Here is an 18,318-nt window from a genome sequence, read left to right as displayed (position 1 = left end):
CATTAAGATATTCAACAGCACTGCTCCCAATACGGACCCCTGGTGGACACCACTCCTCACAGATCTCCACCTAGACACTCAGCTGTTGACCACTATTCTACAGATATGTCCATCCAGCCAATTCCTTCTCCACTGAATGGTCCAGCCATCAAATGTGTCTCTCCCCAGTTTAGAGAGAAGGATGTTTGTGGGGGACCGTGTCAAAAGCCTTACAAAATTCTAGATAGACACCATCCATAGCTCTTCCTTTTTCCACTGCTGTCATCACTCCATCATAGAAGCCACTAGGCTGGTCAGGCAAGGCTCGCCCTTGGATTCAGTAATGGAACCAGGTCATAGCTTTCTAGCAGCATGGTGGCTTGCAGCTCCTGTTTATTGCCCGTGCTGTGTGCATTGGTGTAGAGGCACTTCAGCCGGGCTGCCAGCCATGTCACCTGGAGAAACACCCCTTAATTCCTCTGTGGTACTTCACTGGTGTTCCCCTGTTGGATGCTTTTATCTCAGGAGTTCCCGGCTCATCCCTGTAAGATTTTCAGGTGTGCTGCAGCGTACCCATCAAGTCTCAGAGCAACAGGCCGAGGGTGCCCACTAGCACCCCATCCCTCTAACCTTCGCATGTTGTCCCATGGCTTGTCTGTCATGGGCCAGACTGATATTATCCCCCTCCCGCTTCGAGCCTAGAATAAACCTCTGTTAATGAGCTCTGCTAGCTCCTGAGCAAAGACCCTCTTCCCACTTTGAGAACAGCGAATCTGTTCTGATGCCAGCAGGCCTAGAGCTGTGTAGACCTTGATGGGCTGGAGAACTGGGTAGGGAAAAATTTAATGAAATATAACAGGGGCAAGTGTAGAGTCTTGAGTCTGGGCAGGAACAACCCCAGGTTCCAGTATAAGTTGGGGAATGACCTGTTGGAGAGCAGTGTAGGGGAAAGGGACCTGGGAGTCCTGGGGACAGCAGGATGACCATGAGCCAGCACTGGGTCCTTGTGGCCAGAAAGCCAATGGTACCTGGGGTGGATGAGAAGGGGGTGGTCAGTAGGTCAGAGAGGTTCTCCTGCCCCTCTGCTCTGCCCTGGGGAGACCACAGCTGGAATCTTGTGTCCAGTTGTGGCCCCTCAGTTCCAGCAGGACAGGGAACTGCTGGAGAGAGTCCAGCGCAGGGCAACAAAGATGCTGAAGGGAGTGGAGCATCTCCCGTGTGAGGAAAGGCTGAGGGAGCTGGGGCTCTGGAGCTGGACAAGAGGACACTGAGGGGTGACCTCCTTCATGGTTACAGATATATAAAAGGTGAGTGTCAGGAGGATGGAGCCAGGCTCTTCTCGTTGACAACCAATGACAGGACAAGGGGCAGTGGGTACAAACTGGAACACAAGAGGTTCCACTTAAATTTGAGAAGCAACTTGTTCCTGGTGAGGGTGGCAGAGCCTGGCCCAGGCTGCCCAGGGAGGTTGTGGAGTCTCCTTCTCTGCAGACATTCCAACCCGCCTGGACACCTTCCTGTGTAACCTCATCTGGGTGTTCCTGCTCCATGGGGGGATTGCACTGGATGAGCTTTCCAGGTCCCTTCCAACCCCTGACATTCTGTGATTCTGTGTGACTTGCCTCGAGTCACTCCTTTCCTTTAAGCTACAGCTTGGTGGGAGAAGATACAGGATCCCCTTGATCTTGAGTTTATTGTGGTGGCTGTTCTTCTCTCTGTCTCAAGGCAGAGCATGATCCCAGGTTCACAGTATCACGGTATGTTTGGGATTGGAAGGGACCTCAAAAGACCATCTAGTCCAATCCCCCCATGGAGCAGGAATGCCTAGGTGAGGTCGCACAGGAACATGTCCAGGCGGGTTTGAATGTCTCCAGTGAAGGAGACTCCACAACCTCCCTGGGCAGCCTGGGCCAGGCTCTGACACCCTCACCAGGAACAAGTTTCTTCTCAAATTTAAGTGGAACCTCTTGTGTTCCAGTTTGAACCCATTGCCCCTTGTCCTGCCATTGGTTGTCACCGAGAAGAGCCTGGCTCCATCCTCCTGACACTCACCCTTTATATATCTGTAACTATGAATGAGGTCACCCCTCAGTGTCCTCTTGTCCAGCTCCAGAGCCCCAGCTCCCTCAGCCTTTCCTCACACGGGAGATGCTCCACTCCCTTCAGCATCTTTGTTGCCCTGCGCTGGACTCTCTCCAGCAGTTCCCTGTCCTGCTGGAACTGAGGGGCCACAACTGGACACAAGATTCCAGGTGTGGTCTTCCCAGGGCAGAGCAGAGGGGCAGGAGAACCTCTCTGACCTACTGACCACCCCCTTCTCACCCACCCCAGGTACCACTGGCAGAGCATCCCCCTGGTCACGCCTCACGCAGGTGTTGTCACCAGTGAGAGCCTCTGGCTCTCCGGGCAGCCCGAGCCCTGCACGGCTGCCGGTTTCCCGCAGCCCTGGCTGGGTCCCCGCTCGCTCTGGGGAGCACGGAGGACACGGCCCAGCTGGGGGACACACGCAGGGTCCTGGGGTCACGGTGCCGGGTTGTACTTCGGGGTTTACAGACCACCCCGATGCACACAATACCTTCCCCTTATCTGTTTATGTGAGATGTGCATTCCTGGTACTGTGGCTACACTCTCCCCTACAATACCGCGTCCATACGGGTGTAACATGCATAGAGCTGTCGGTGTATATTGGGGGAAGAGACTGTTGTACGTTAAGGATCCGCAGCCCGAGGTCTCTCGGTCCTTCCCCCGCCGGATCAGGCGCCAGGTCCCCAGTTATGTGAAAACAACAGTTCTTCGTTAGACGTTCGTTACAATAACGACAAATGCCGAGGCTTTTTTCCCCTGACAACAAGGCGGGGTCACGGCCTCCACTCGGAAACATCCTGGAGGCGGCGGCTCCGCCGGCCCCGCGCGGGCCCGGGAGGAGCCCCCCTGGCCTCCCGAAGCCACCCCGGAGCGCTCCCGGCATCCCTCGCTACGCCGCGATTGGCAGAGCGTTTCCCCTCGCCATTGGCCAGCGCCGCGCTGCCGGCTGCGGATTGGCCAGCGGCGCTGACACTCTGCGGCGACTCGGTTCTCCTGCTTCGCGATTGGCTGAGTGCGCCCTTATAAAGCTCCCCCGCAAGCACGCGTCCCCTTTCGTCCCTGGCGGCCGAAGGTGCTGCGTCCTTCAGCTGAAGCTAAGGCCGACCCGGCGACTGGCACCGCGCCCCTCCCCACCATGGCCTCCGTCTCCGAGCTCGCCTGCATCTACTCCGCCCTCATCCTGCACGACGACGAGGTCACCGTCACGGTGAGTGCGGCGCGGCCCGGCCCGGCCCGGCGCCACAAGATGGCGGCGGCGGGAGGCGGCGCGGCCGGGCGGGTGCTGAGCGGCGCTGTCGTTGCAGGAGGACAAGATCAACGCGCTCATCAAGGCGGCCGGGGTGAACGTGGAGCCGTTCTGGCCGGGGCTCTTCGCCAAGGTGGGTCAGGGGGAGCGGGGGCGGCGACTGGTCACACCCCGCGGTGCCGATCGGGCGGTGGATCCCCCGCGTTCGGCTGCGGGATGTTCCCTTGAGCGGGTGCGAAGCGACTGAGTGTGTGTTCTTGCAGGCTCTGGCCAACATCGACATCGGCAGCCTGATCTGCAACGTGGGCGCCGGCGGCGGCGGAGCCCCGGCTGCGGCTGCTCCGAGCGGCGGGGCCGCGCCCGCGGGGGGAGCCGCCCCGGGTGAGTGATGGGGACGGGGATGCTGCCCCTCTGCTCCCCGCGGGACGTGTCCGCGTGGTGTCCGGTTGTGGCCCCTCGGTTCCAGCAGGACAGGGAACTGCTGGAGAGAGTCCAGCGCAGGGCAACAAAGATGCTGAAGGGAGTGGAGCATCTCCCGTGTGAGGAAAGGCTGAGGGAGCTGGGGCTCTGGAGCTGGACAAGAGGACACTGAGGGGTGACCTCATTCATAGTTACAGATATATAAAGGGTGAGTGTCAGGAGGATGGAGCCAGGCTCTTCTCGGTAACAACCAATGATCGGACAAGGGGTAATGGGTTCAAGCTGGAACGCAAAAGGTTCCACTTAAATATGAGAAGAAACTTGTTCCTGGTGAGGGTGGCAGAGCCTGGCCCAGGCTGCCCAGGGGGGTTGTGGAGTCTCCTTCTGTGCAGACATTCCAACCCGCCTGGACACCTTCCTGTGTAACCTCATCTGGGTGTTCCTGCTCCATGGGGGGATTGCACTGGATGAGCTTTCCAGGTCCCTTCCAACCCCTGACACTCTGGGATTCTGCATCCAGGTGGGGGAAACACTGGGGTAAACAGCTGTTCATTATTAGCTTGGCTCTTCCCTTTGCACTTATAGTATGTACATGGGTGTTCTACAGCAAAAGGGTCCCTCACCTTTAGAAAGGCTGGAGGTGCACTTTGTGCACAGGATTGTTTGGCTCAGAATTAAGGCTGACGTCCCTGTTTGTTGTCAGGATCCCCTCGTGAAGGGTGGAGGGAGAACAGCTGCTTTCTAAGCTTCAAATTTATAGGAATTAATTTAGAACACACCTGCTTTCTCTGTAGCGGAAAGAGCAATCTCAGGCTGTTAGGATCGCTCGGGTCTTGCTTCTTGATATTATAGTAGTGTAATGCTATGAGGTTTCTGTGGCGTCTGACTGTGTGCTGGTAATGTGGACAAAGTCTGATCCCTTTCTCCTTTTCTAGCTGAGGAGAAGAAAGAAGAGGAAAAGAAGGAAGAATCAGAGGAATCTGATGACGACATGGGCTTTGGTCTTTTTGACTAATAGTTTTGTACCCGCCTGTAGTAAACAACATTTAAATACACTTGGCTCCAGTATTGATGTGTGTGAAGGGGGGCGGGCAGAGGACGGCAAAGGTACCTGTAGGAACCAGAACTGCGGTCACTGCATGTTCATGTGGGGTTAATTTTTAGGTCCAGGCCCTTGTTGGGGCTAAAGTGAGGATATTCTTCATTCATTAGTAGGTAGTAATGTTTGTTGGGTAACTTTTTTGCATTTCCAGAATAAAAATAGGTAAGAAGCATCTCTGAAAAGGGCTTTGAAGGGTGGGGGTGGAGGATTGTGTAACTTTAAAGTATGTTTCTAAAATAACTTTTGAATGGGACTTTCCCAGAGCAACTGAGCAAGGGAAGGGCTCTATATTCTAAAATATTAAAATTATGCATTAGTATAATATCGTATAAGAAGGACCCGGAGTTGTACAGGAGGGTTGTGCCAAGTCCTGATCAAAAATGGATGCACGTTGCGCTGTCCCATCTTCACATAGAACTGGGACTTGGGTTTTTTTTTTGAAAGATCCAGGTGCCCAGGGAAGAATCGAGTCTGTGCAGCCTCTGATGCTGCTGAGATGTGCTCTTGGGCTTCCAAAATAGCTCCTGCAGACTGCTCAGCTGCCACATCCCCCTGTCCCTTGTAACTAAACCTTCCCCTGGGGAAAAAAACAGGTTCCGGTATAAGTTGGGGAATGAGCTGTTGGAGAGCAGTGTAGGGGAAAGGGACCTGGGGGTCCTGGGGACAGCAGGATGACCATGAGCCAGCACTGGGCCCTTGTGGCCAGGAAGCCAATGGTACCTGGGGTGGGTTAGAAGGGGGTGGTCAGTAGGTCAGAGAGGTTCTCCTGCCCCTCTGCTCTGCCCTGGGGAGACCACACCTGGAGTCTTGTGTCCAGTTTTGGCCCCTCAGTTCCAGCAGGACAGGGAACTGCTGGAGAGAGTCCAGCGCAGGGCAACAAAGATGCTGAAGGGAGTGGAGCATCTCCCATGTGAGGAAAGGCTGAGGGAGCTGGGGCTCTGGAGCTGGACAAGAGGACACTGAGGGGTGACCTCATTCATGGTTACAGATATATAAAGGGTGAGTGTCAGGAGGATGGAGCCAGGCTCTTCTCGGTGACAACCAATGATAGGACAAGGGGCAGTGGGTACAAACTGGAACAGAGGAGGTTCCACTTAAATATGAGGAGAAACTTGTTCCTGGTGAGGGTGGCAGAGCCTGGCCCAGGCTGCCCAGGGAGATTGTGGAGTCTCCTTCTGTGCAGACATTCCAACCCGCCTGGACACCTTCCTGTGTAACCTCATCTGGGTGTTCCTGCTCCATGGGGGGATTGCACTGGATGAGCTTTCCAGGTCCCTTCCAGCCCCTGACACTCTGGGATTCTGTGAAAATCACCTTGAAAAGTTTAAGGGACTAAGGAGTGACACTAAATGACATGTCACACAGGTGATACTAACAACTTGTTCCTGTGCTTTGTAGTAGGAGGAAAAAAACCTGTTTTCTGGATGCCCACTGAAGTGTTGGATCTCTTCCTGCTGCTTCAAGTCCTGCATAAGCAAGTTCTTTAGGGTTTAGGGTGAGGGAAAAAATCCAAGCAGATAATTCACAGTGGTTTCTTCTGCAGCGCACACACACACACACACACACAGAGAAATGGCCAGAATTTCACTGGTAACACCTTTTTAATAGGTCAAAGTAACTGTACAGTTCATTATATTCTTCCTGAGAATAATTTATATCCCTCAACAGCAAAAAGGGAGTGTGGTTTTTATTTAACAGAACAGATGGCGTAACTGGAAAAAAAACCCAAGGAAAATGTAATTACACTGCTCTACTGTAACTCCTCCCAGGCAAGACAGACGAAAGGATGAGTTAGTTAACTACGGTGGCTTCAAAATATTCAACATGGCTTTAACCTGTCTTTATAAATTATATAAAAATGGGGGACATGGATGGTTACAGAACTCTAAATGCAGCTCTGAATTGCTCTGGTACAAAGCAGCATTTTTGCTTCCAAGGAAAACAACGTTGCTACAAAAGAACTGGCACGTTATTGTGGTGAAAGAGACGAGTTTGGGGTTGTTCCTACAGCTACTTCCAAACAAATGCTTCACACATTCACGTAAAAGTAAAAGGCAGGAAGATGAAGAGGGCTTTAGTTTGTCTTGAAATGACTGAAGTCTTGAAAATATAGCTTTTTTATTCTTTTCTCTGTAAATCGTGATTAGCATATTGCGACGTTAAGTGTTCTAATTAAAAAAACAATTCCAGTCTGGATAGTTCATATACTGTGGGCAAGAATTCTCAGCCCTGAGGTTTCCCCGAATTCTTCACTTCACAATATCGTTCTCTCACCCGCTGCTCCGAGGCCGGAACCCGGCGCAGCTCCGGGCGAAGCGCGGCCCGTGCGCCGCTGCCGAAACCGCGGTGCCGCGGCTTCCCCGGGACCCGCCGCGCAAACGTCACCTCCCGCTAATGCCACTTGAATCCCAGACCAGCTCGGCTTGAAGATTAAAAACTCGGTTAAACTTTTGTGATGGGAGAGAACCAGCAGCTGTCAGTCGGGTCTGCTGAAGCAAGAGGCGCTGGAAAGCCAGGACTAAGCCGGGTTAATCCTCACCGCTGGTGGAAGGTGAAGGAACATCCTTTCACGAGCAGAATCCTTAGACCGATCAAACTCCCCCCTCGGTACTTAGTGCGGTCTGGACTGGCTGATCATTTTCAGTCTGGCTTGATCGATAACATCCAGCAAGTTTTTGGCGTCCACGGCCAGCGCGTGAGCCGCCGTCAGCATCTGCTTTTTGTACTCCTGCTGCAGGCTGGTCATGACGTACTGCTGCGCCAGCTTCATCTTGTTGATGAGCTCGGCCAGGTCCGAGTTCAGCAGCTTCTGCGCCATCTCGATCTGGAACGAGAACATCCCGTTGTTAGAAACACCGTAGTCGTGACAGCGACGCTCCGAGACCCGAACCGGCACATCGAGACCTGAACTGACGCACCGAGACCCGAACCGACGCATCGAGACCAAAACTGACGCACCAAGTCCCAAACTGAGGCACTGAGACCCAAACTGACACTCTGAGACCCAAACTGATGCACCAAGACCCAAACTGATGCACCGAGACCCAGACTGACACTCTGAGACCCAAACCAGCACAACGAGACCCAAACTGATGCACCGAGACCCAAACTGGCACACCAAGACCCAAACTGATGCACCAAGACCCGAACTGATGCACTGAGACCCAAACTGACACTCTGAGACCCAAACTGATGCACCAAGACCCAAACTGATGCACCGAGACCCAGACTGACACTCTGAGACCCAAACCGGCACACCAAGACCCAAACTGATGCTCCAAGACCCGAACTGATGCACTGAGACCCAAACTGACACTCTGAGACCCAAACTGATGCACCAAGACCCAAACTGATGCACCGAGACCCAGACTGACACTCTGAGACCCAAACTGGCACACCAAGACCCAAACTGATGCACCAAGACCCAAACTGATGCACCGAGACCCAGACTGACACTCTGAGACCCAAACTGGCACACCAAGACCCAAACTGATGCACCGAGACCCAAACTGGCACACCAAGACCCAAACTGATGCTCCAAGACCCGAATTGATGCACTGAGACCCAAACTGACGCTCTGAGACCCAAACCGACACATCGAGACCCAAACTGATGCACCGAGACCCAAACTGATGCACTAAGACCCAAACTGACACTCTTGAGACCCAAACCGATGCACCGAGACCCAAAACGAGGCACCAAGACCCAAACTCATGCACTGAGACCCAAACTGACGCTCTGAGACCCAAACTGATGCACCAAGACCCAAACTGATGCACTGAGACCCAAACCAACGCACCGAGACCCGAACTGATGCACCGAGACCCAAACCAATGCTCCAAGACCCGAACTGATGCACTGAGACCCAAACCGATGCACTGAGACCCAAAATGATGCACTAAGACCCAAACTGATGCTCCGAGACCCAAACCGATGCTCTGAGACCTAAACTGATGCACTGAGTCCCAAACTGATGCATTGAGACCCAAAATAATGCACTAAGACCCAAACCGACGCTCTGGGACCCAAACTGATGCACCGAGACCCAAACTGACGCACCAAGACCCAAACTGATGCACTGAGACCGAAACCGACGCACCGAGACCCGAACTGATGCACCGAGACCCAAACTGATGCACTGAGACTCAAACTGATGCACTGAGACCCAAACTGACTCACCGAGACCCAAACTGACGCTCCAAGACCCAAACTGATGCTCTGAGACCCAAACCGATGCACCAAGACCCAAAGCGCCATGTCTTGGGAGCCGACAGCTTCCCAGGTCCTTCCCCCGCTATTTATTGCAATTATTAAAGTAGCTCTAAAGCACCAAACGTGTCAAGGAGCCAGACTGAGGTTACTGAACAGAACCACGTGGCTCAGTCAGGACTGTTCTCTAAGAGCCATTCTTGGGATTCCCATTGCCACACTAGTCGAGGTTCGGAGGAAAGCAGTTTTATTCCTGAGTGATGAACTTCACTGAAAGGCCTCAGTTATGTCTCATTCAGAATGACGTTACGGACCTGTCAGAGGAGCCACAAAGTACCAGAGGCTGGGAGGACAGGCTGAGAGAGTTGGGGTATTCAGCTGGAGAACAGAAGGCTCTGGGGACACCTCACTGTGGCCTTTCTTTACTTAAAATGGGCCAATAAGAAAGATTTTTAGCAGGTCTTGTTGTGACAGGACAAGGGGTGATGGTTTTAAACTAAAGGAGGGAGATTCAGGCTGGACATGAAGATGATCAACTAGATCAGGTTGCTCAGAGGAGACATTCAAGGTCTGAGGTTCTGAGCAACCTGATGGAGCTGCAGGGGGTTGGACTAGATGACCTTTGAAGGTCCCTTTGGGGCCAAACTGTTCAATGATTATTATGGGACATCCCATCAGAACTTGCCAGCTGCACCAACTTAGGCTCAGTTCTCTGTCTAATGACTTTACATGCAAGCTGCAGTTCAATTAAATTAATTTCATAAAGAATTATAAAGGACCTTCAAAGCTCACCCAGTGACACCCCTGCCATGAGCAGGGACATCTTCACCAGCTCAGGTTGCTCAGAGCCCCGTCCAGCCCGGCTTAAGCATCAGGTGCAGGAGCTTTACGTACCTCTCTGTGGGTGCTTGCAGGAAGCACGGGGAGGTTCTCATCTACTGTTGCCAGTAAGGTTCTTAGCGCCAAACCAACCTCCTACGAGAAGAAAATTAAGCAAACGAAGTTTAAAAACTTGGAATGAACGGATGGGGGACTTGGAGCTGGAGCGCAGGAAGCAACTGATACAATTAATCTGGGTAAGAGGGGAGTTAGAACATGGCTGAGGGACTTCGAAAACCTCACTTGCAATTCCACATTTCACCATCAAAACAAAACGCGAAAGGGGAATTAAAAGCTGTTTTTAACAAGTGAAACATAGAGAAGACAGCGCACAACTCAGCGCCGCTGGGTTTGCACAGGCAAGCCGGGGGATAACAACCTTTTCCCACCATAGCGGGAACATGAATCACCCAGAGCTCCAGCCCTCTGGCCACAAATCACTCCCCACCATCCCCAACGCGAAGAACGTTTTTACTTCCAGCAAGTTCGAAGAGCTCATCCAGGAGAGAACTAAGCCGCCGATTTTAGGACTTGCCGCCGTACCTTTACCATGGGCACGTACTCCTCCGGCGGAGCTGGCTGTATTTTACTGGACATCTCAATGACGGCTTTGACCAGCCCGGTGACGTTCTCGTAGACCTTGTCGTTGGAGCGGTCCAGGTTGGCCGTGGGAGGAGGACTGATCTCCTGCGGCTGGATCTGCAAGCACAGCGGGGTTGTGTCACCTCCTGTCCCCAGCAGATGGGGCTCGGTCACTTCCCAGCCATGGGGAAGGTCTTGGAGTCACCACTGTCCCCTCCCCAAGCCCTGGGTCCCCGTCAAGGAGTTTTCAGTTCTGACTGAACCTGATGGGTGAAATGAAACGACACCGGGGGCTTTTTACCCTGAAGAGCTTCCAGTATAACTCCCATAACAGAGAAGAAAATAATCAGAGGAGCATGGAGCACATCACTATGGATGGACAAGTTCCACCAACCTTGTCCCAGAAGGTTTTGTGCTCCAAAACACCACCAGACTACATAATTAACATATTTAACATCAGACTACATAATTAACGTATTGATCAAGTGAGGATATTGCGGTGCACATTATTGTTTTGTTAGTGAAATTCACAGCAGATTCACAAAAATCCAGTGGGAAACGCAGAATGTTTTCATACCGTTTGTTTCCAATCGACCAGAAGAAAACCACAATGGGTTTCAAAACCCTCAATTAAACTTCCATTGAGTCAGATCTGGCTGGAGTTAAATCCAAGCCAGACTAAAATAGAAACAAACTGAAGACTCTGTAGGGTTCCCACAGTGTCTCCCAGTTCCCTCAGTGGTCCGGGATGCCCGAGCGACCACTCGGTGGGAGCAGAACATTAAGAAATGGTTGATTTATGGTTGATTTATTAACACTGGGTCACTACTGGTTCTTACAACCGGTCCCAGCTACACCTGATATCCCACGCTGTGGAACTATAGAATGCTGGGATTAAACTTAGCCTAAGCAAGGAGTGCGGGATTTAGCGATTCCATCTCGGTGCGTTTCATTAAGCGGCTACCGACAAATATTACAGAGATCCGATTTAACGCATCGATCGCAAACCACCTCAGGAAAAAGGACGCTAATCGCTTCGATTACCAGCGTGATTAATCAATTCCAGCAATCGAGAAGTTAAACAGTCACCTGGCAAAGTCACATGCAAAGACATTTTGGCACAGGGTACGTACAGACACGCTCGCGCACTGCTTACCCTCCATGGCTATGGTTGAGCAGAATGTGGGGGGAGGTTAAAGAAATTTACCAAAAGAAGGGAAAAAAGAAAAACAATATTAATAAAACTCAGCAGGAAAAATAAAAATAATTAAAAGAAAAACCAAACCATGTGTAGCAATAAGAGACCAGTTAAAAGCCCGCGATTCAAACGCATCCTGGCCGGTCCGGGCGGTGACTCGTGTTAGCCGGTGCTCGGTGGGGTTTTGGCCATGCACCCATGCACGTGTCCTCATGCAAAGCTTGGCAGGAGCAAACCAGGCCGGCCAGCAGCAAAGGGGGAAACGGGGCGACCGGGAGATTGAACAAAACGTTGCGTTCACCCTTCTGAATTCTTAGCTTTCTCTTTAGAAAAGTCGTGGTGGGAAATACGTGGTCACCTCACTGTTATTCGTGATAACTAATGAGTCGTGGGGAACGTCGACCAAGAAGCCGCTCTAGATGGATCACGCCCAACTCAATTCCCACCGCCAGGCCCTGATGCTTTGAGAACAGACACCTGCGTGTCTCAACACCCCATTTATACCCAACATCAGCAGTGTTGCCCTGCAGACATCAGGACTTTGTGGGGACCATCTGGCTTTGCCTCAGTAACACAAACCCATCTATTTCCTGGTGCGTGTCCTAAAGGTTCCTGAGGGCGAGCAGCTCAAACCTTCTTCTTTATTTGTATTCTGCGGGAATGGGAGCCTGAACTGGGTGTACAGAACAGGGAGTCTGAAATGAACCCCAAGCATCTTTAGGATTGCAGACATTAACCAAGCTATATGCTTAATGGGCTGTTTTCTTCAAGGGGCATAAACCTCTCAAATGTCAATAAACATTGATGGAAAGAACAAACTCAGCCCTTCTTTTGTCCTGAAGAAGCTACTTAGTACACAAATCTTGTTATTACTGCTGGCTTTTGTCTGTTGTCAAAAGGATTTCTTTCAAAGAGCATTTCTCATGGTCCAGCACCAGCATTTAGAAAGGAAATTTTAAGGAAGCCAAGTTTAGTAACGCATCTGTTACTGCTTTTGGACATTATCTGAGGTTTGGCAGCTTGGAAAGCATTGGCATCACTCCATAATAAATAATCCTGCTCAAATTCGCCACCGCTATTTACACCGATTCCTAAATATTCCGATAAGCTCAGAACAGGAGCAGGAGTGAGCCAGGCAGGTGGTGGCTGAGATCAATTTGATGGCAAGTGTTGAATTTCGTGGCCAGATGAACATGGATTCTCTCTGTATTTTTTTAAGCCACCTAAAAATAAGCATCGTTCATCACAACAGTCGTGTCCACCGCAACACGGGTTCTGGTTATTGAGGGCAGGACCGATCCAGAGGCTGTGAGATGATGGAACAGCCGTCTCTGATGGAGAATTCCCAACCAATATTGTATGGAGCTGCTTGGAACCGCTCACATCAAAACCAGCTCCACCAGCTTCCCTCAAAATTGTAAAGTGTCATTTTTGGTTTTATTGCTTATTTATCGGAGATGAACCAACCCATTAGAAAGTTTCCCAATCCCAAGCCAGACGACCCATTTCCCCTCTTCCCTGGTTCTCCAGATCTAGGAGGGTTTTAGGAGCCCTGGAAGAGCTTTTTGGAGTTGAGACACATCTTACTTCTCCATGACCAAGGACAGGAGACTTTGGTCCTATCTAAGTAAGTGGGAACCCTGGGTGTGCTCCTTCCTGCCGAGCAGGGAGGCTGAGTCCATATGGGAGCGCCCATATGCTCTTCAAACCAGAAATAAGCTCACCTGGAAGGGTTCTAGGTGAGCAACGGAGGATATGAGCCTACCAGGTAACTCCCCACCACCCCACAGAGCTGCCAGGGCACGTTTGCCCTGTGACCACATAGATTTGGGAAGCTGAGTCACTTTTCCTTTCCACGGTCTCTACTCCAGGAACACCAACGTGTCTCGGAGCGATAAGGTTTTAATTCTCCGAAGCGTATCTGACGTGACACGTACCTTGACGCCCTCGTTGTAACTGTCCACGGGGCTGTTGAGGCTGGCCAGGCTGCCCAGGTGGCCGGGGGCTCCGGGCCGGGGGGGTTTCTTTGGTGGAGCTGCGTGATCTGGTGAACGAAACAACCTGTGTTTTAGATCAACATAAGTACCTGGGGTATTTTGGTCTGTCAGCGCTATAAAGGCCACACGTGCTCTACTGTACTGGGACACCTGGTTGTGTCTCCATCGATTGTAGGAGCTACACTTGAACCTGTGTGTTCAAGATAGATAGAAAAGGTTGTGGAATTCATCGAGTTTTCCTGCGATTACGGCTGTGGAGCAACTGTCTCAGTACACCCAGCCCACACCTGAGAGCTCTCACCCCACACATGCCTGGGAAAACCAGACCTCATGGCACAAATCCCGGCTGTGATTCAATCTGAGACTGAGAAACCTAAATTTAAGCGTCTGCTTTTGTTTCACACGTCTGAGCGGCACACACGGTGACTCAGCCTCCTCCAGACGCTTCCCGCACGCTGATTCAACACTTACGTGGCTTTGCTGACTACACCTCTGGGGACCACCCGGGGAATTAAACACGTAGTGTGTAGCGACCTGGAATCGAATCCACCCCTTGCATGATAATACTGGTGTAAAACTTGGTTCGCTGCTGCTGCTGCTGCGAGAAGATTTGGAATCAAGGATTTAAGATGAATGCGCTGCTTACCTGGTTTACCCACAGGCTGATATATGTGCTGGTTACCAGCCTATAAAAGAAAAGAAAACAGACAGTTAGATTAGTTATTGCAGCGCTCACACTTTCCATCAGCACAATCTCAAACAGCCAGTTCTCAGCAGTTAAAAATACATCCCTATTCACCACTATCTGAGCTCCTAACAACAAGTATATTATTTATAGAGTAAAAAAAGAATTTTCGCTTATTTTCCATCACTCACAACAGCCCTGACCTCTACAGTTTATCCTTCACTATTAATCCAATGCAGTGGTATAGTCACAATAATTGCTAGTCTGTATTCAGAGATCTGACTGTAGGAGTTACGGTGGTAAAGAAGAAATGGCAAAGAAGACTACAGTATTTCCACACCATAAATGGTTTCCACGATGGCAACAGATTTCTAAGCTGGTTTACTTGTTGTTTTGTTACAAAGCTCTTGGTCAAGGTCAATTTTTCATCTGAAGTATTTAATAATAGATTGAAGTGAGATTCCTTGGTAATTATTTATACAGCCCTGATGCTCAAGGGGTTCCTGGGCAATGGGGGAGGTGTTGCCGAGGTTAAGTCGGCCTGTGCCCTTTGTCAAAACCACTTCCATGAAGAAGAAAAGATGGGTCGTTGTCACAGGAGACTCTTCTGTGGGGAACAAAAGGCCCAATACGGTGACCAGACCCAGTTCTTAGGGACGTCGGTGGTGCCCCTGGGGCCCAGGTGAAAGATGGAATCATGGAATCACAGAATCATCTTGGTTGGAAGAGACCCTTAAGATCATTGAGTCCAACCATAACCTGACTCTGGCACTAACCCATGTCCCTAAGAACCTCATCTAAATGCCTTTTAAACCCCTCCAGGGATGGTGACTCCACCACTGCCCTGGGCAGCCTGTTCCAATGCCCAACAGCCATTTCCAGGAAGAATTTTTTCCTAATATCCAATCTGAACCTCCCCTGGTGCAACTTGAGGCCATTTCCTCTCATCCTGTCACTTGTTCCTTGGGAGAAGAGACCAACCCCCTCCATGCTCCAAGCTCCTTTCAGGCAGTTCAGAGATCAGAAGGTCTCCCCTCAGCTCCTGTTCTCCAGCTGAACCCCCCAGGTCCCTCAGCCGCTCCCATCACACTTGTGCTCCAGCCCCTTCCCCAGCTCCGTTCCCTTCTCTCAACTCGCTCCAGCACCTCAGTGTTACGAGATGTGAAAAGAAAATGTTCTGCCCTGGTACCAGTAAAACTTCAACCCTGGGCTAAGGAGGAAAATCCTGACAATTCCAGGCATGTCAGTCTCACTTCAGCGCCTGGTGAAGTTATGGAGAAGGTTATTCGGGGTGTTATTGAAAAACACTTGAGAGACAACTCAGTCACTGGTCACAGCCAGCACAGGTTCACAAGGGGAAAGTCCTGCTTAACCAACTTAATTTCCTTTTATGACAAGCTCACCCATCTAGTTGACCAAGGGAAGCAAGTCAATGTGATGGTTTGGGATTTTAGCACTGAATCCTTCTGGAGAAAACGTCCAGCACACACTAGGCAAGTCCATAATACACTGGGTATTATGTTTAATGTTAGGAGCTACTAAAATGCATGTGACTACTGGTCATTTGTATCGCAAGAACAGGGTCATGTATTAATATATGTATGAATACTCCTCCTCATTGCTCCCGTGCCCCTGAGCTGCTGTGATTTCTGCTCTGCACCTTCCAAACGCCACAACAAACCATCACACTAAAAGTCGCTTTGTGGGGAAGACTGAAGTGACCTCGGTGAACTGGAATCTGTCCTCACCACCCTCATAGAAATGTCTGTAACGCCGGGCAATTATTTAATCCCAGTTCTCCTAGAAACGCCCGCTGCCCATTTCTCATCCTCACGATGGGAAACTGAGGTCGACTCACAGGAGCATTAGGTATTTCCCACTGCCAATGAAGTCAGAGTTATGTATTAAGGTCTAAACAAATGTAAAACCAAATTGTGGAACTAGAGCTGCAGTTATCACGAATTGGAGCCTCTTTTAAAACTCGTTCTGCCAATGATCGCTACGTGTTTCCTTCCCACCTTTTTCAAATGGTCTCTAGAGACCGCGCTGCGGCGTGTCATTAATACATTAATTCCTGGTTGTACTTCGGCTGCAAATGCAGGAATAGTCCCTAAATTCTTAGGTATTGAAGAAATACTGGAGCCAAACGAGGAGTTTACAACCTGAACTGGGAAAATGAATTGAAAATATTAACTTTAAACGTTTAAAGGTGATCCCTGGCGACAAAGAATAGGTGAAGCATCAGGTTTCTGTCATTAACACTCCCCACCTTTCAATAAGTATGATTCAGAGATTCCAATGGCAATTAAACAACTCGGGAGACGTCCTTAGTTAAACACACAGGATTTAAGCCCATAAGAAAGAATAGCAGAGCTGCAGCTGTTTTCTGGCAAGAAATGAATGGCTATGGGGTCTATTCCCTTTGTTTTCAAGCAGATCATTTACCCCAAACAGATTTCTGGGTAATACAACAGCAACATTTACATTCCCAGTAAGAAAACCCTTCAGATATTTAAACAACTGCAAAAGTTATTTTAATCCTGCTTCCTGTTGATAGAACTTTCAGAAAACTACCCACGTTTTTAAATGAGAGGCCCAATTATACGGCACATGAATACTTAAAAAGTTATTGCAACGTATGTGGAAAGTTTTGAGTATTTGTTTCAGCTTCAAGGGGAAAATAACGACAACAAAAAAAAGGCAAAAACCCCAAATCCCCCAAAGTGCTTCATGAAGAATTTGCCGCAGCTGCTGTTCCCACAGCCTCTTGGAAAGCTCCAGAACTGTATAACGATAGTGGAAACATTTAGTAAAACCCTTTAAATCCTCAAGCCAGGAATGAAGAGGATGGGAAAAGCTCCATCGCACTTACCGGGCCCTGGACACCCCCGTCCTCCCGCTCGATGCTGCTTCTGGAGAGCCGCACGTCGGGTTTCTGCAACAAAACCCACACCACATCGCTCAAAACCATCGAAAACACGGGGAAAACACCACTCAAAATTCACAGTGACAAACGCAGATGTCACTTTGTTCCAGCCTCAACGCCCCCGTGTCTGCGACTGCAGCTGCTGAACCCCCACAACCCGCCCGTCCAACGTTCTAATAAATACCGATAGTACCGTTTCTCTAAGGCAACATCGGAAAACACGCATTTTAACTTTCTCTTTAAAATCCCAACAGCAAAATGCCAAGCGCGGGATGCGATGCTCTGCGCATTAATTCCCGTTTCCTGCCCGACAACGGCTTAAATGTACTTGGCTCCATCTCCAAGCCGGCAAACGGGGCCAATTACCGCAGCTTTTTAAATTTGGATCCAGAAAGCTAATAAAGACATCCAGATGTACTATTCTGATACAAGCCACAAATAAATGAATTTCTATTTGGTACATTTTAAGTGAGATATAAGAACTCGGGGCTTGCTTGCTTTAATAAGACTGGCCCAATTTTTTCACATAGAAACACGTAATTTAGCTCATCTCACCAAGCACATCTTGGTATATTATTCTCCGGGAACAACATCAAGTGCAGGGAAAGACAAAGGAAGAAATAAAGGTTGACACTGATCTGAAGATACAAATTCGGCAAAACGAGGGCGCTTTTTTAGTGCTCTATTTCTATTTCCCACAACGAGAAGGAAAAAGGATTTATCTAGTGTAGAGTCTTGTATCTGGGCAGAACAACCCCAGGTTCTAGTGTAAGTTGGGGAATGAGCTGTTGGAGAGCAGTGTAGGGGAAAGGGACCTGGGGGTCTTGGGGCCAGCAGGGTGACCATGAGCCAGCACTGGGCCCTTGTGGCCAGGAAGGCCAATGGTACCTGGGGTGGATGAGAAGGGGGTGGTCAGTAGGTCAGAGAGGTTCTCCTGCCCCTCTGCTCTGCCCTGAGGAGACCACACCTGGAATCTTGTGTCCAGTTGTGGCCCCTCAGTTCCAGCAGGA

General features: G+C 50.3%; 2 protein-coding genes across 28 annotated transcripts in view; one reads left to right on the top strand and one right to left on the bottom strand.

Moving 5' to 3' along the window:
• The first annotated feature begins 3,104 nt into the window (after window positions 1-3,104).
• On the top strand, window positions 3,105-4,785 carry RPLP1 (ribosomal protein lateral stalk subunit P1). The gene is made up of 4 exons (XM_080340107.1): window positions 3,105-3,271; window positions 3,369-3,443; window positions 3,574-3,691; window positions 4,666-4,785. The coding sequence occupies exons 1-4, from the start codon at window positions 3,200-3,202 to the stop codon at window positions 4,743-4,745; spliced, it is 345 nt and encodes a 114-aa protein (XP_080196233.1). The 5' UTR covers window positions 3,105-3,199; the 3' UTR covers window positions 4,746-4,785.
• A 2,658-nt stretch (window positions 4,786-7,443) lies between these two features.
• Window positions 7,444-18,318, bottom strand: part of PTK2 (protein tyrosine kinase 2) — a gene marked incomplete at both ends in the record, with an annotated part of 129,689 nt that continues 118,814 nt past the window's right edge. For 9 of the 27 annotated variants that reach the window (XM_080339661.1, XM_080339659.1, XM_080339662.1 and 6 more), the window contains 7 exons: window positions 7,444-7,656; window positions 9,936-10,016; window positions 10,464-10,619; window positions 11,659-11,667; window positions 13,638-13,744; window positions 14,344-14,383; window positions 17,255-17,317. In XM_080339661.1, coding sequence (XP_080195787.1) covers window positions 7,444-7,656; window positions 9,936-10,016; window positions 10,464-10,619; window positions 11,659-11,667; window positions 13,638-13,744; window positions 14,344-14,383; window positions 17,255-17,317 — 669 coding nt within the window. Of the gene's footprint in view, window positions 7,657-9,935; window positions 10,017-10,463; window positions 10,620-11,658; window positions 11,668-13,637; window positions 13,787-14,343; window positions 14,384-17,254; window positions 17,318-18,318 lie in introns of all 27 variants that reach the window. The other 18 variants (XM_080339663.1, XM_080339644.1, XM_080339655.1 and 15 more) reach the window with 6 other exon arrangements.

The sequence above is a fragment of the Nesoenas mayeri genome, assembly GCF_963082525.1.
Source record: "Nesoenas mayeri genome assembly, chromosome: 2".
Taxonomy (NCBI): Eukaryota; Metazoa; Chordata; class Aves; order Columbiformes; family Columbidae; genus Nesoenas; species Nesoenas mayeri.
Note: the sequence above shows the minus strand (reverse complement) of the source record. Positions and strands in the feature narration are given on the sequence as shown.

Coding starts and splice junctions, on each gene's coding strand:
- RPLP1 (XM_080340107.1), top strand. CDS start 3,200: ATGGCCTCCGTCTCCGAGCTCGCCTGCATCTACTCCGCCCTCATCCTG. Junction 3,272..3,368: donor ACGACGAGGTCACCGTCACG/GTGAGTGCGGCG, acceptor CTGTCGTTGCAG/GAGGACAAGATCAACGCGCT. Junction 3,692..4,665: donor CGCGGGGGGAGCCGCCCCGG/GTGAGTGATGGG, acceptor CTCCTTTTCTAG/CTGAGGAGAAGAAAGAAGAG.